This window comes from Polypterus senegalus, chromosome 10 (assembly GCF_016835505.1).
Source record: "Polypterus senegalus isolate Bchr_013 chromosome 10, ASM1683550v1, whole genome shotgun sequence".
In the NCBI taxonomy this organism is placed as follows: domain Eukaryota; kingdom Metazoa; phylum Chordata; class Cladistia; order Polypteriformes; family Polypteridae; genus Polypterus; species Polypterus senegalus.
In genome coordinates, this window is record NC_053163.1 from 7959186 (window position 1) to 7975260 (window position 16075).

A 16075-nucleotide genomic window follows, 5' to 3' on the forward strand; every position below is an offset into this window, starting at 1 on the left:
CACGACAAGACATGAGGACACACCGGGTGGGGGTTGGGGGGTTTGGCAACAGCGTCGAAGCAGACCCACCCGGTGACATGCAAGCCAATGACGCCTTCACAGGGACGGGGTCGTTCTTTTGTTTAAATTTATAGCGCCTTGCATTGTTATAATTAGGATGAGCTATTAAATAACAGTAACACCTGTTCAGGGGGAGGTGGGTTCAGAATTCGGAGTTTGGGGTGGTGGATCAATAAAATAAAGCCTCAGAACTCGGCTGACTTCAACAGAACTAAATTGCATCTATTAGGAGGACATTGTGGGGGAATATTTTGGAAAGAAGAAAATCAAATAAAACATAAAAGTACTGGGGGGTCCCTTCCCGGGTCCTCGCTGCGTGGAGTTTGCATGTTCTCCCCGTGTGTGCGTTGGTTTCCTCCCACAGTCCAAAGACATGCAGATTAGGTGCATTGGCGATCCTACATTGTCCCTAGTGTGCGCTTGGTGTGTGTGTGTGTGTGTCCTGTGGTGGGCTGGCGCCCTGCCCAGGGTTTGTTCCTGCCTTGCGCACTGTGTTGGCTGGAATTGGCTCCAGCAGACCCCGTGACCCTGTGTTAGGATATAGCGGGTTGGATAATGGATGGATAAAAGTAATGTGAAATGTGAAAAGAAATAAAAAATAACAACATGAAATGTGAGCGTACATAATTAAATGAGTTACAACAACAGCAACATTTATTTATACAGCACATTTTCATACAAATAATGTAGCTCGCAGTGCTTTACATGATGAAGAAAAAAAAAAGAGACAAAGTAAGAATTAAAATCAGAGTTACAAATTACGAAGTACTTGTGTTGTTGATTATTTCTTTATGCATTTATTTAATTACTGTCATGTTCCAGCCAGCCTCCCACAATGGCTGTGGTTCTTATTTCATGTCTATTTGTTCATTTTTGTGACATTTATTTATGTTGATTTTTTTCTGTTGTGAATTATTTGCATTATTCTTGTCTATAAACTGCCTGTGTTAAGTTGTGTTTTGTGGGAGGGCACACAAGAGGCGGCGTCATCTGCCAATCACTGTCAGGCCCCGCCCTCCACCCTATAAATCCATTGCCTCTGCTGCAGCTCCTGGCAGTTTACTTCTATACTTGGGAGTTGTGGTGAGTTTTACTTTTTGACATTTCTGGATTTTTGACTTTCTGTCCTGTGTTATGACCTCACTTTGGATTTGTGATTTTTTTTTGTGGGTGTGTGTGTTTAGGATTACCTTACTGTCTCAGCAAACCATTTATGTCTTTTTTTGATCTACAGAGCTTCACCAGTAAACAGAGCATTTTTGTGGAAATAAAACCAGTTTATCATTTATTAAATACTTTGCTTACCCTTACCATTTTCCTCTCTAAGTGTGTATTTCTGGAAGTGCTTTTTAGGACTTGTGTTTTGGGACTGCTGATATTACCACTGCTTTTACAAGTCCCATACCAAATAGCATATAACATAGACATATGCATTGACTTTGTCATCCCAACAGATAACCCATCATAAATATGTACAGATATAAATCCATTACATTCATCATTCCAACAAATGGCTCATCGCACACATTAAAACTGCTTTAAGAATCTCATACCAAATGACATATGGGACACATTGTCATGATTTAAGCTGAATATTAATGTTTTGTAGCCTTTTCCTTTAAGAAAAGCCATATTGTGTACTGTTGTCAGGGTCACGTCCTGCGTTTTTAAGGGTGTGGTCTCCAGGGTCAGGACCTTGAATTAATCAGCAAACGATATAAAAGGTCAGCCTTTTGCTCTGAACCTTATTCTATCTGTAGTTGAAATCCTTCTTTTCAGTTTCAATTCCCGCATGATTACTTGCTTTTTGACCTATTGCATGTTATCAGGCTCATCGAGCACAGCCACCTGCTGGCACTCGTAAACTGCTGAGGTTAGAACCGTTCTCTTGGTCTTCATCAAAAGTCTATGACTTGATATGTTCTGGAAAGTGAAAACATTTGATTTTCTGGCTGAGTAGGAAAAGAAAAGTGAATTGACAAAGTGACATGGCAGAAAAAAAAAGTGGTGCACCTTCCAGGTGGTCAGAAAAGTTTATCGTAATGTAAGCTAGGTCCTGGTAAGCACATTTATTGGTAATCTCCTAGGACATGCCACACATGTCTTCTGATTTCGTGAAAGTGTAAGTATTGTATTGATTGATCATCGACCATGACAAAGAACTCCGTAATAGGATGAAGGAAAAAGAAGGGTGGTGACATCTGCTGAGTATCAGGCACATCACAGAAGGTGTTTCATGCAATAGAGATATGAACCACATTTCATTGAGGACAGGAGGTCCGTGTGTTTCCTAGTTGATCATGAAAAGGCCAGGTGACACTGCAGGCAGACAGCCTGTCACTGTTTGAGGACTTACGTGGGAATGGGAATCGTCTTTTCATGAATCTTCTATTCATAGTGTTCTCCAGTCCAGGAAGCCACCCTTAGCAGCGTAACCTGGTGCCTGACTATGGCAGCTTTCGCACTGTGATGAGCTGGCGTCTCATCCAAGGCAGGTCCCCACCTTAGATCCAGTTCAGAAAGTGACTGATGGGACTAAAAATAAACCCTCCACGGCCAATCTTCTCTATATAATTTTATATTAAAAAATTCTTTATGTCCATAATTCTGGGGGTACTGACTGCGTTTTTAGCAGTGGCCCAGTGGCATACACCTCTCTTTCTTAAAGCTCCATGTGAAAGAAGAGCCCAGCCATGACAAGTTCAAGAGACCGGATTGCTCCTCAGCTGACCACAGTGCCACGTCGAGCCTCGCCAACAGTGCGTCACCAAGTGGAGGTATTAATGGATGTTGAGGCCATGTCTAGGGCTCCCTAAACAAGATTACATGCGGCTGGGAATTTTGCTGGATGGTAAAAAGAGCTGTTGCCGGTCAGCCTACGACATAAATCTCAGTTTGTGAGAGCTGGAAAGCTTCCCAATTTAGCGCAGTTTGTTATCGTGGCCGGCAGCCCGAGCGGCATAAAAGAGATTTCACCTAAAGTTGCACAGTAGACGGTGGTTAAGAACCGGTGCTGTGTCTCGGTCTAGAATTCCATTAGTCTGGATCCCATAGAATTTAAAAATGGACGCCTCTCCGCAAAAACCCGACTTCACATTTAGAGTGCTAGGAGGAAATGTGCCGTCACCTTAGTCACATTTTGTTCGGTTTGCAGCGATAAGTTACAATCATTGAAATTTGTTTTCAACATTCAATAGCCCAGAAAAACAAAGCGAAAAACCAAATTTTAGATATTTTTGCCACTTCAATAAAAGTTAAAACTTCCCATTGACACAAGTATTCAGACCCTTAACTCAGTACTTAGTTGAAGCCCCCTTGGCAGTGATTATGGCCTGAAGTCTTCTTGGGTCTGATGTGACCAGCTTCACACACCTGGATTTGGGGATTTTCTGCCACTCTTCTCTTTAGAGCGGTCTGATTGGTGCGTCGTGTGGTGGATGCAGCAACGCGCTGTAATCATGCATGCTCCCAACCTCTCCTTCTCTCTTCTCTGTAGATCCTCCCAAGTTCTGTCAGGTTGGATAGAGACCGTCGGTGGACAGATATTTTCAGGTCTCTCCAGAGCTGTCCGATTGGGTTCAAGTCTGGTCACTCGAGGTGGGTCACTTGCCCCAAAGCCATTCCTGTGTCCTCTTTACTTTGTGCTCAGGGTCATCGTCCTGTTGGAAGGCACTATATAAGATAGATAGATAGATAGATAGATAGATAGATAGATAGATAGATAGATAGATAGATAGATAGATAGATAGATAGATAGATAGATCGATATTTTAGTGTAATTGGCAGGAATAGATAGATAGATAGTAAGTATTTAGTATAGTAGGCAGGATTAGACAGATAGATAGATAGATAGATAGATAGATAGATAGATAGATCCATGAGACTGGATTGAAATTCTGGTCTATGTGTTTCATTCTATAGTACCTAAGATCTTCCTTCACAAATCACAAATATATGTGTGTTATATTAATTGGTGATGCCAGATGGGTTTGTAAAGGAATAAATCGTTATTTCTGGGATAGTTAGTAAGATTACAGGCACAGGGGGGATTGTTTCCTCATCTACTGATTCTACCTATTGTATGTTATAATAGCCAATCAGCCGTGCAGAAAGTATCAGGTTAAGGTGATGAGCACCAATCAGGTTTATTTGAGAAAGGTTTTGTCTTCCTGAACATCAGCCTGTTAGGGTTTGGGTTTCTGTATTTATTTTATATCCTTTTTTTTTTCCTATGGATTACTGAGGCCAAACTCTCATCTTTGGATTTTTAAGGTTCCTGAATACGAATTTGACATTTATTTCCAGAAAGTCCAATCACTTAAAGAGTTATAAGATTTTTTTGGACTCTTTTGTCTGCCATTTTGTACTGTATCTTTCATGATGACCGCCAAGTTTGGCTTATGTCGTTGCAACCGCATTGTGCATTGCTGGGGCCTGTCCTCGGAGTTAGCGATGTTCAGGTTTGACATGATGGGTTAAAAAGTGATCCAGGAATTCACTTTGTTATCTCTGTTGTGGACTCGAAATCCTTTTTCAAATTGCTGCTTCCAAAAGTTCTCAGTACTAATGTTGCCTGGGTTTGACTTCTGCTCTGAATATTTGACCCTGATTCTTGTCTGTTGTTCTCGTTTTGACACTCCTCCTTTTGATCCTTTTTGACTCTTTTTTCTGTTTAAGCGTCTGTTCTCTCGATCCTTTCCCAAATCTTGTCAGTTTGCTGACATAACAAAGCCCGGTTATGCAATGAACCAGAGGCAGAGCTACCAAGAGGACTCGATTCCCAGCAGCTAGATAGATAGATATTTTAGCATAGTTGGCAGGATTAGATAGATAGATAGATAGATAGATAGATAGATAGATAGATAGATAGATAGATAGATTTTGCTTTCCCCAGTGGGAAATTGAAACTTTACAGAAGCTCAAAAAAGAAAGAAACGCATGTAAAGAACACGTATTAAAAATCAAAAACTGCATTCTTAGACATGTTGGTTCTTTAAAGTCAATTTGTATGTCTTGAGTATGTAGCTTGGTTCCTCGTAGCTCCATTGTTTGAGTTCCTTGCATATGAAGTTGGTTCTTTGTGGTTTGAAAAACTTCCTAATGTGTAGAAAGAAAAAAAACACCTCTAATGTATGGTGGGCTGCAGGACACAAACAGATTAAGCCCATCTGGATTTAGGCCGTGTTTCTGGACGTATGCAGCGAAAGTCCCTTAAAAATTAGGACCTACTGGTATTTCACAAACCTCTTATTGTCTGTTTATGGTTATTTGTGGATCCTGCTTTGGATCTAAATAAGTGACGATTCATTCTGGGACCTTCACGGTTTTTTTGTTGTCTTTTGGGTTCTCCTATGGTATTGCTCTGAAGAACATCTAGAACATATCTTTTTAAGAGTGGACAACCGGGTAAGAAAATTTGCTGGGTTTAAACTCTGGATTTTTAATGAACAAATAATTAAATGCGCCATGCTTGTCTTTGGAGTCTAAACAGAATCATTGCTTTTTTCTTCTTCTTTTTTTTTTGCTCCTTTTCCACAGCCCCATAGATTAGAACGCTTTCCTTTGTGCCTTTTCATTTTCTGAATTGACAGCTTTAGCCTCTTGCCTGGCTCATCATGTCAAGGTAACTGAAATTTTCTCATTGCAGAAATCCCTTTGGTAATATTTGTGCGCAGAAATCCCCGCTGTGAATGTTTTTGTCAACCTTGTTAGGAATTGTTTTGGATTTCCTGCGGAGAATCTGGCGGATCCTAGTGGAATAATTCCAGCTCCCTGCAGGCTTTTCCTATTGGTTTTCCGGGATATTTGTTACAAGCTGGGAATAGATTGGAAGTGAAGAGATTAACACGCTCAGCTGCTTCTTCAATAAAGTCAAGCCCTTTGCTACAAACCCGCCTCCCCCGCCCCCAGCCAACCTCCACCTCCAGAAGAAGCCCCTCAGGCAGAGGATCTGCGGAGATTCCACTCACATCCTGAAAACCGAGAGGAAAGGTAAAGGGGAATTTAGGGAGAGGTAATTAGAGCAGCGAAGCCCCTCCTTCATGAAATCCCACTAAAAGATGGGAGGTCGGATTGAGGGGAGAAGGCAGAACCAAAAGGCACAGCACCCCCCCCATCTCCACCCCTCCCCCACAGCCTTCCAGCCAGCTGCTCCTTGCGTTCACCTGAGCCGCACACACACACACACACCGCTGACCCTTGACAAGTCCCTCAGCTGCAATGAGTGCCATCCTATTACGAATCGACCCTAAAGCTCACTGACAAATGGAGCCCTAAATCAAAGAGGATCGCTAAAGAACCCTTGAATGGAAATCGCATACAATGCGTGCTTACAGGCGGCAACAGATGTGACAACGAGCCAACATTGACAAAGTGCGCTCAGGCTTGGCTGCCACACATCAGCCGGCAAAATGGGAGATTGGAGACAAGCAGAAAATCCCTTGGGGTGTTTAGTATATGCTATGAAATGAACAATCTGCCACAGTCCGCAACTCCAGCACCACCGGGGGTCAAACAAGAATGGAAGCACTAGATATTCCTGCGGAATATTTAAAGTATTGTGGAATATTATTAGTTCATTATTTTTTTCCCCCACCAAAACCATCTTGTTTGATTGAACACTCACGTTGAAGCGGACAATCCGATGAAGCCCACCACAAGGCAGACACTTGCAGGTGATTGAAGGCAGAACGCGCAAACTCCACAGAGACCGTGAACGGACTCGGATTTGAACACCAGTCTCCTGCAGGCAGGAAGTGAGACAGCAGCATATACACAACTGGGCCGCCATGTCTAAAAAATCTGCGCAAGTGCAACGTCCTTCCAATCACAGAGGGGCCTCTTGCTGAATGGATGGACTCTTGACCAACGTGATCTGTTAATGGGGGCCCCTCTTCCTAACTAGCTAACGAGGCCTTGGTAACTCCTGTTATCTTCTTCAATGGAATTGCTCCACAACATTAAAATAAAATAAAATCCCCTTCTTGTACTATAGATACCCCAGATGTTAAAGCAGTGTGGACTAAAGTCGCTTCTGGGGTCCTTCCAGGATTAGAGGCCCTGAAGCTTAAGCTTCATTAGTTTCATAGCAGACCTGTCGATGCTCTTACCATTCCAGTTATTACGAGGGTGCTTAACCCTATTCGGACCCATCCCTCTGTCTATCCATCCAACCACTTCCATCCCACCCACCCATCCATCCATCCATCCATCTCCATCCATCCATCCATCCAATTACACCCACCCACCCATCCATCCAGTCCACCCATCCATCCATCCATCCATCCACCCGTCCATCCATCTGCCCATCCATCCATTTTCTAAACCCACTTATCCAGAGTAGGGGTAAAGGGAAACTAGAGCATCATTGGCAATTCTGAGGCAATTCTTCAACAATTTAGGATTATCCAATCCTCCATAGCTGCATGGCTTTGGACCTACAGTATCACTGCTCTCACATCTGACAACTTCACCGAACAAAATGGAGGCTCTTGTCACACACGTGCGAGTAGGAGGCAGTCAACGAGCCCGGAGGTGAGTGAAATATCTCGAGACGAAGGGTTAAGCTGCGGTACTAACGCCCCTCTCTCTGTTTCTTCAGACAAAATGAAGGGAACTGACGCACTTATCTTACTTCTGAGTTCCAAGATGGCCGTCCGAACGTCAACTCTGGCATTTCTTGATGACGTCTCTTCCGACCCCGACCAATGACGACACTTCCGGTCGCACGAAGATGACGTCACATCCACCGCTACACCACTTCCGGTCCCTTTCAATGACGTTGCTTCCGTCTGCCCGTTTCAATGTCATTTCCTGCCAACTCTTTTCTGTCCACCATTTTTGCATTTGTATAAAAACCCTCCCTCGGTAAACAGTCGATGTCATGTACTGAACAAGAATTTTGATCCTTAATTTGGCTATTTCGTTTTTCTTTGTCCACTGGACATTATACGGGGATGGTCCCCAACTCTTTCCCGTTGTGGAAGTGTCTTTTGTGTATCACACTCTTAACAGACCACTCTTTATTAAATCTTCGTAGACAAACAGCAATGAGAAGCAGTGCTCATCGGTACGCGGTACTATCAACTGCCTTTAAATTCTGCCGAGAGTACCAGCAAAGTTTCTTAGTGCATATGCTCTACCCTCAGCCAGTGCCAGTGCTGTTATCCCTGTGCCGTAGGCCAAGCTTAGTAGTGTGCCAACAGACTGTTTAGAAGCTGTATCCAGCAGGGGGAGCTCGCTCCCCGGGAATGAGTTCTTTTTCTGATTGCGGCGTGTTACTCAACCTGAATCTATATCGATACCGCTCCCTGTGATACGGCGGTAAGAAATCACGTACGAGGAATAACTTAACTTTGTTTAATGTCAGCTTACACGGCAGATAATACAAAGACAAATGAAGCTAACGAATGGATGGAAGACATTGAAATCTATTCCTGAAAATGCTTTCCGCATCTGCAATGACGTGACCGTCAGACTCCACTCCTCGGGGCCCCGACTCCTACCCGGGTATTGTCTTGTCACTGGCTTCATTCGTCTTTGTGTGGTGTGTACATGTTTATTGCATGTTCACTGTATATACTTGCGTTTGCTTAAAAATAAGTTAGTATGTTAATGAACTATGTACTGTTTGTACATTAAAATGTGGCGTGTGCGCTGGTGTGTATGCTGTATCTACAGTAAGAGTAAAGCATGCTTATGTACGTCTTTTTATTAGACAAGAACATATTTGCGTACACAATGTTCACAATATGCATTTCATTTCTACTTGAGGTGTGTGGAGTGTGAACATTCGATGTGTGGTGTGTACTTGTATGTTTGTGTGAGGTGATCCTACATGACAACATACAGTATGATAATATGTGCATGGCTAATCCATATATGTGTTTGTCGTCATTTAACTCAGTTGGAATCCCCATTAATTTTATTGAATCAGCCCGCAATCTCGGAGTTATCTTTAACTCTAGCATGTCATTTAAAGCTCATATTACAAAGTTGTCCAAATCAGGTTTCTTCCATCTTAAAAATGTTGGGAAATTAAGGAGCTTTCCAAATAAACAGGATTCTGAGAAATGAATTTATGCATTTATTTCTAGTAGGATTGACTACTGCAATGCGGTGTTCACTGGATGTTCAAACTGTTCTTTATACAGCCTCCAGTTAATCCAAAATGTGGCTGCAAGAATTACTACAAGAACAAGAAAATACGAACACATAACTCTAGTTCTTAAATCCTTACACTGGCTCCCGGTTAAGTTTAAGGGCAGATTTCAAAATCCTCCTTTTAACATATAAAGCAGTGGTTCTCAACCTGTGGGGCGGGCCCCCCTAGGGGGGCGCAAAATAACAAAAAGGAGGGCGTGAAGATGTGAAAAGAAGAAAATAAGAATCAAAAATATGAAAAAAATATCTGTTGAAAGCAAAACAACTTAACTTAAACTACATTCTGATGCTAGAACAATAAATACAGAGTTAGATAAATGTCGCTAAAAGTTAAGTAGGTATAATAAAATATACATCTACATTTCAAAAAAATGTTAGGGGGGGCGCGATTAAAACTGTTATGAAAACTCGGGTCGCAAATACTTAAAGGTTGAGGATCGCTGATATAAAGCATTAAATGGCCAAAGTCCGGCTTTCTTGTCTGAACTTATCATTACTTACAAACCAGAGCGCACATTAAGATCTCAAGATGCCGGTCTGCTTAGGATTCCAAGGATTAATAAAATAACAGTGGGAGGTCGAGCTTTTAGTTACAGGGCCCCTAAACTGTGGGATGGTCTGCCTGCTACTATAAGAGATGCCCCTTCGGTCTCAGCTGTTAAATCCTGGCTGAAGACTCACTACTTCAGTTTAGCACACCCTGACTAGAGCTGCTGCTTAACTGTAGAGAGTTATTAGCACTAAAACATAAGTCATGTGATAGTTAGAATTTGTTATTAACCCTCACTTGTTCTGTTTCTCTTCTCTGTACTCAAATATGGCACTTAATACTACGGCCCACCTGCCAAGTTGTTCTGCCTGCCAAAGGTAAAGTCATCCCTGATGGAGGATTACAGGAATTGTGGGGTAGAGGAGTCCTTTCATCGGATTGGCTGGACGAGCGCTGATTCAACTGTGGAATGGCCAAATGGGGGAGGCAGCTTGATGGCTGAGGTCTCCAGGACTCTGAACAAATCCAAATCCTACTATTTGATATCATCTACTGTTAAATTCTGCTCTGTACTTGTAATATTTTTATTTTGATACTGTATTGAGAATTTGTTCTGTTCTGTGTATTGTATTGTATTGACTCCTTTCTTTTTGACACCCACTGCACACCCAACCTACCTGGAAAGGGGTCTGTTTTTGAACTGCCTTTCCCAAAGATTTTTTTGGGAGTTTTTCCTTGTCTTCTTAGAGAGTCGAGGCTGGGGGGCTGTCAAGAGCCAGGGCCTGTTAAAGCCCATTGCGCCACTATAATATTTATACATATTAAACAATTTATTATATATATTATAATAAATTGTATTGTTTTGTATTGTATGTCTTGTAAGTTTGTGTAAATGTGTTTGTGTACCAATCCTTATGGTTCGTTGTGTGGCTCTGAAATAACCGCATGCTCTCCACCTACCTACCTACAGTACCTACATGTCTTTGTTTATAGCATGAACATGTCTCAGTAAGTGGTGTGTATATATATATGGGCGCAGTGTTAGCGCTGCTGCCTCACAATTAGGAGACCCGCATTCGCTTCCCAGGTCCTCCCTGCATGGAGTTTGCATGTTCTCCCCGTGTCTGCGTGGGTTTCCTCCGGGTGTTCCGGTTTCCTCCCACAGTCCAAACACATGCAGGTGAGGTGGATTGGCGATTCTAAATTGGCCCTAGGGTGTGTGGGTGTGTTTGTGTGTGTCCTGCGGTGGGTTGGCACCCTGCCCGGGATTGGTTCCTGCCCTGTGTTGGCTGGGATTGGCTCCAGTAGACCCCTGTGACCTTGTGTTCGGATTCAGCGGGTTGGAAAATGGATGGATATATATATATATATATATATATATATATATATATATATATATATATATATATATATATATATATATATATATATATATATATGTGCACACCTGTGCATGGGAGGTTTGTGGGTAGGTGTGCATGTGTAGGTTGACATTACAATTGGCTCTAAATAATAGTGCATGGGTTTTTTTTTTTTATGCAGAAAGTGTAATAATATAAAAGATGAGTATGGATGAGCAGCTGAGTGGCTGAAACTAAATAAAGCCCTTTTGCTTTGTAAGCATCCACAGACATTTCAGGTCCAAGCCTGAGAAGTTACATATTTTGCTGCAGTAAGAGTTCCGCCTTAACTTTTCTGCGTCCCCTCAATTGCCGCTGGCATTTTAGAAGGCTCGAACTACAATCCCCATGATACAGTTCGCGAGCGGAACGCCTCACCTCCAAGTGGGCGGGGTATGACAGGAGGGGGAGTGCGAGTATGTCAGCCTCCGCTGCGCAGGCGCACTGCGATCTCTGCGCCTCTGCAGCATCAGTACCAGCCGAGAAATCACCTTCATTGGGAGCACGGCCAGAGCAGAGCATCGCCCCCTTTCTGAACCCCGACCAGAGATCCGGAGAGAAAGCCTGCGCCGCTAGCCTCCCTTGCCAGTGCCGCGACCATGAAGGACCGAACTCAGGAGCTGAGAAGTGTAAGGAACCGCGTAAAGCGTCCCCGCCGGAGAGCAAACGCTACGATAACGTTGCATCTTTTTGCCGTATTCATTAATGCATGTATAATTTATTTGGTTAAAAAGGAGGGGGGAGGAGAGGAGAAGAGGCGGAATCGGATTGATGAGGTGGAAAGGAAGAGTGTTCGCCGAAATAACAGAAAGTGGGGAGTCGAAAACGTGAGACTGAAGGAGAGAAAAGGGCCATTTTGGATTCACGTTGGCATCTCAGTGCATTTATGTGTACCGCAGCTCGGGTGTCCATCGGGAATGGCAGGGCGGGCGGGTAAAAAAAAATGAATGGCTGGGTTTGCGTGGGGTAGACGGAAAAAGAAAAGAAGGAGCGAAAGGTAGACAGACGAGCCCGAGCCAGGTAAAGGCAGAATGTGTGCAAAGAGCAGACGTCATTTCTTCCTTTCTCTCCCACGGAAATGACAGGCGTCTACAGCTCTATGTGAATGAATTAATTTATGGATGTGCTGCTGGTGCTTACTAGTGCGGTGTCTGTACGCTGTGGCTGCAGTGCCGACCATCTTAACTTCAAATTTAGCATTTCCCAGACGAACCCCCTCCCCATACCATCATTCTGACGAGGCTCCGTTATAAGCCTCGAGGCGTGCTGATGGAGGGGCGCATAGGATGTGGGAGGGGATGGGGGTTAAAAGAGTGTAGTATTTCCAAGGTGTTGGTGGTGGTCCGTTGGCGGGGTGAGGGGTGGAGGGGGTATATGTAAAGAAGAAATGAATATTGTAAAATTAAAGCTTAACCAGGCCAATTCAGGCAGTATTGTTGTAATCATAATTGAGATGATCCTTTGTTCCCCGTAATGAAGAAGTGAGCGTGCCATGTCTTGATTTATGAGTCGTGTGGGATGAGCTCCTGAAAGGAATACGGAAACGGGGACTGCTCATCTCTCTCCATAACTGCACACTACGAAAAATAAGTAAATAATAAAAATGGTAGAATCTCTCCCTGGTATTCGTTTTGCAGGCAGACGCACGCAGATGAGGAAAACACGAGTCCGTGTCTCGGTCTGACTTCGCGTGTGCGTGTTTTTTATAAGAAATGTGCCAATTGTGTGAACCGCACCTGGAGATGGACATCGAATCCAAGGGTTCAGTTCAGAGACGGCTGCACCTCGCAATTTAACAGGCGCCTCCCGAGCGTCGCAGGTCGAAATCCACCGCGTGTTTCCTCAAGCTTTTCATCCCTTTGAGAGAGAGAGAGAGAGAGAGAGAGATGGAGCGCCGTCAATGGCGCTGGAGCGGCATCACTGCGGATGCGTCTGCGAGCACAAGACCGGCGCTCCATCTCTCTCTCTCTCTCTCTCTCTCTCTCTCTCTCTCTCTCTCTCTCTCTCTCTCTCTCTCTCTCTTTATCTCTCTGTCGCTTGCTCGATTTTACAGTCACACACGCTGGCTTTCTCCTTTTTTTACTCATCCCCATTTTTTGAAGCCCTCTAGGGCTGATCTCAAAGTGGCATGGAAATGAACACGCCGGAAGGGCTTTTGTATTCAGAACTAGGGAGACGTGGATTTTATTTAACATGCCTTACACACAGATTTCCATATCTATCTATCTATCTATCTATCTATCTATCTATCTATCTATCTATCTATCTATCTATTCTATCTATCTATCTATCTATCTATCTATCTCTCCGTCCACCTGTCTGTCTGTCTGTCTGTCTGTCGACATTATTCACCGTGCAAGTCTTTTTCATTTTTTCACGTTCAGTCCAGAGTTCCAGCCGGTTGGCTCTCGGACACACGCATGTGTGTAGGGGGCGGGGGTATCTTGTGACAGTCAACTGCATTTCTGCACATGTGTGCATTGCAGCAGAGAATGAATTTCATTTTTAGGCTCATTGATTGGGTGCGGAGGTCACTTGCTGGAGAGCAAGGATGACAGCTTGGGGCCCAAGTACGTGGGTTTTCATGCACGAGCCCCCTCGTCGTCTTTCTAATAGTCCACACCTCACCCCCGTTGAATATGCAAAGCATGCAGATGTCCATCCTTCCACCCATTTTCTTTCTTTCTTTCTTTCTTTCTTTCTTTCTTTCTTTCTTTCTCACACACGACCTCACACATGACGTTCCCTCCACCCCCCCCACCCCCACCTTACTCAAAACAGTTCTTTTTCAGCACGATTCTAGTTTAATCTTCCAAAAGGTGAACTCGTTGGAGTTACGCTGCGAGCAAATCTCTGACGGTGGGTTGATGAATCCATCTTACAGTAATTGTAACCCGTTTGTTAACGGCGCTATATAAACGAAAGGTTTATTTATTGGTTATTCACCTGGATTAAATCCCAGATCGACTGTGTAAAATTATTTTGATTTCCACATACAACGACACTGTGCTCGTTTCGTATATAAAATATGCATTTATTTACTGGTTATTAACTTGGATTGGTTTATATATATATATATATATATATATATATATATATATATATATATATATATATATATATATATATAGTTCTTATAACGATACTGTGTCAGTTTCATCGTTCAATTGTATATGTAGTGCTCGTGAAGTGTTGTTAATGGCGCTATATCAAATAAAAGTGTATTTATTGGTTATTCACTTGGATTCATCTTCCTGATTGATTTCTACAAATATTTTTGCTCTTACATATAACATTACTGTCCCAATTTCATCACACAATTATATTTGCTCCTGATATGGTGTATGGCGCTATATAATACACGTTTTTCGTTATTCATTTGGACCAAAATTTTGATTGATTTAAAATAATAATAATAATAATAATAATAATAATAATAATAATAATAATAATAACTATTTTACTTCTTTCATATAACAATGCTTTGGCGATTTCATATTGCATTTGATAGTGACGTGGTGTTATTGCCGCTATACAAAATAAAAGTTTATTTATTCGTTATTCACCTGGAATCAAATTCCTGATTTTATTATTATTATTATTATTATTATTATTATTATTATTATTATTATTATTATTATTATTATTATTTTAACTCATATATAATGGTGCTGATTTCATCATTCTATTGGTGATCGTGACATTATTACGTATTATTTGTCAGACGCCTTTATCCAATGCGACTTATAACATTTAGACATACAATTGGCTTCATTTTTCTTTCCCAATTGAGTCACAGGCAGGTAAAGTGACTTGCTCATGAGGTCACAAAGTGCTAGTAATGAGTCCTCGTGATTTGAAGTCCAAATTCTTAACCAAACTGCCTGCCTATGATGCTAATGGTGCTTTTTAACATGACTAATAACTTCTCATATGACGATTCTGTGCCTTTTTCATCTATTGTATTTCATCGTGACATTCGGTTGACGGTGCCATATAACATAAAGCTTTATTCGTTATTCACCTGGACTCAAATATCTGTTCGATTTTTAAATATTATTTTCGTTCTTATGTGTGAGACACAGGGAGCGCAGTTTTGCTGCCTCCCAATAAAGAAACGCGGGTCGTATCCGGGTGCTCCCTGCATGGCGTTTGCGTGTTCTCCGCGTATCCCCGTGGATTTCCACTGCGTGCTCTGACTCCAAGTCCAAAGACATGCAGTTTTTGATAAAGTCGCCCCTTTTGTGTTTGACTGGCGCCCCGTCCAGGGATTGTTCCTGCCTCGATGTTTGCTGGGATAAAGTCTCACTCAACCCTTCCTGGCTAAACTGATTATGAAAATGCTTGAATAAATGAATGCAATGACACTGGACAAAGTTTACGATTCTGTGGTATTTATAATGAGGAAAGCTTCAAGTTGAGCAACTGGTGGCCTACAGAATGATTTTGCGCGACTCCCTTTAAATGTTTTCCACTGCAATCCCGCTCTAAGAACAGGGCACCGGAAAGACACTCTTGCAGCTCTCCATGTGTGCGTCAGGCTATATAAAACGTAACCTCCTCAATGTTGTGGAGCTCTGGATGTCTGCAGCTGGGGTCTATTGGAACTTGCAGCGAGTGATCAGCAGCGATTTGTGCGCGCACTCATGTAGCGCTGCAAACGGCGAGCGGGAACATCGCACTCTCAAGCAGCTTGTAAATCGATCGAGAAAGAACATACGGTTATGTAAATAACTAGATAAATAAACCGAGCTACCTGACAATGTATTTTTAATATGATAAACGTGTTTGAAACACGCGGTAATTGATTTAGTATCGCAGTGGATCTTTAATAACCCGTATTGTATTTTTTTCTTCAGTCACTTATCGACGGTGAAATCGACGTACGAGTGGTAGCCCAAGGCTTAGAAAACGAATTAAACTGTGTGCCTTAAAATAGCAAAAATAATTTAAGAAATAGACC

The 16075-nt window shown here is 42.5% G+C and overlaps 1 protein-coding gene across 1 annotated transcript in view; it reads left to right on the plus strand.

The window, feature by feature from the left end:
- The first annotated feature begins 11542 nt into the window (after positions 1-11542).
- Positions 11543-16075, plus strand: part of LOC120536659 (syntaxin-1B) — a 180300-nt gene continuing 175767 nt past the window's right edge. The window contains exon 1 of the mRNA XM_039765092.1: positions 11543-11741. Within this exon, the coding sequence (XP_039621026.1) occupies positions 11712-11741 (30 nt within the window). The 5' untranslated portion in view covers positions 11543-11711. The remainder of the gene's footprint in view (positions 11742-16075) is intronic.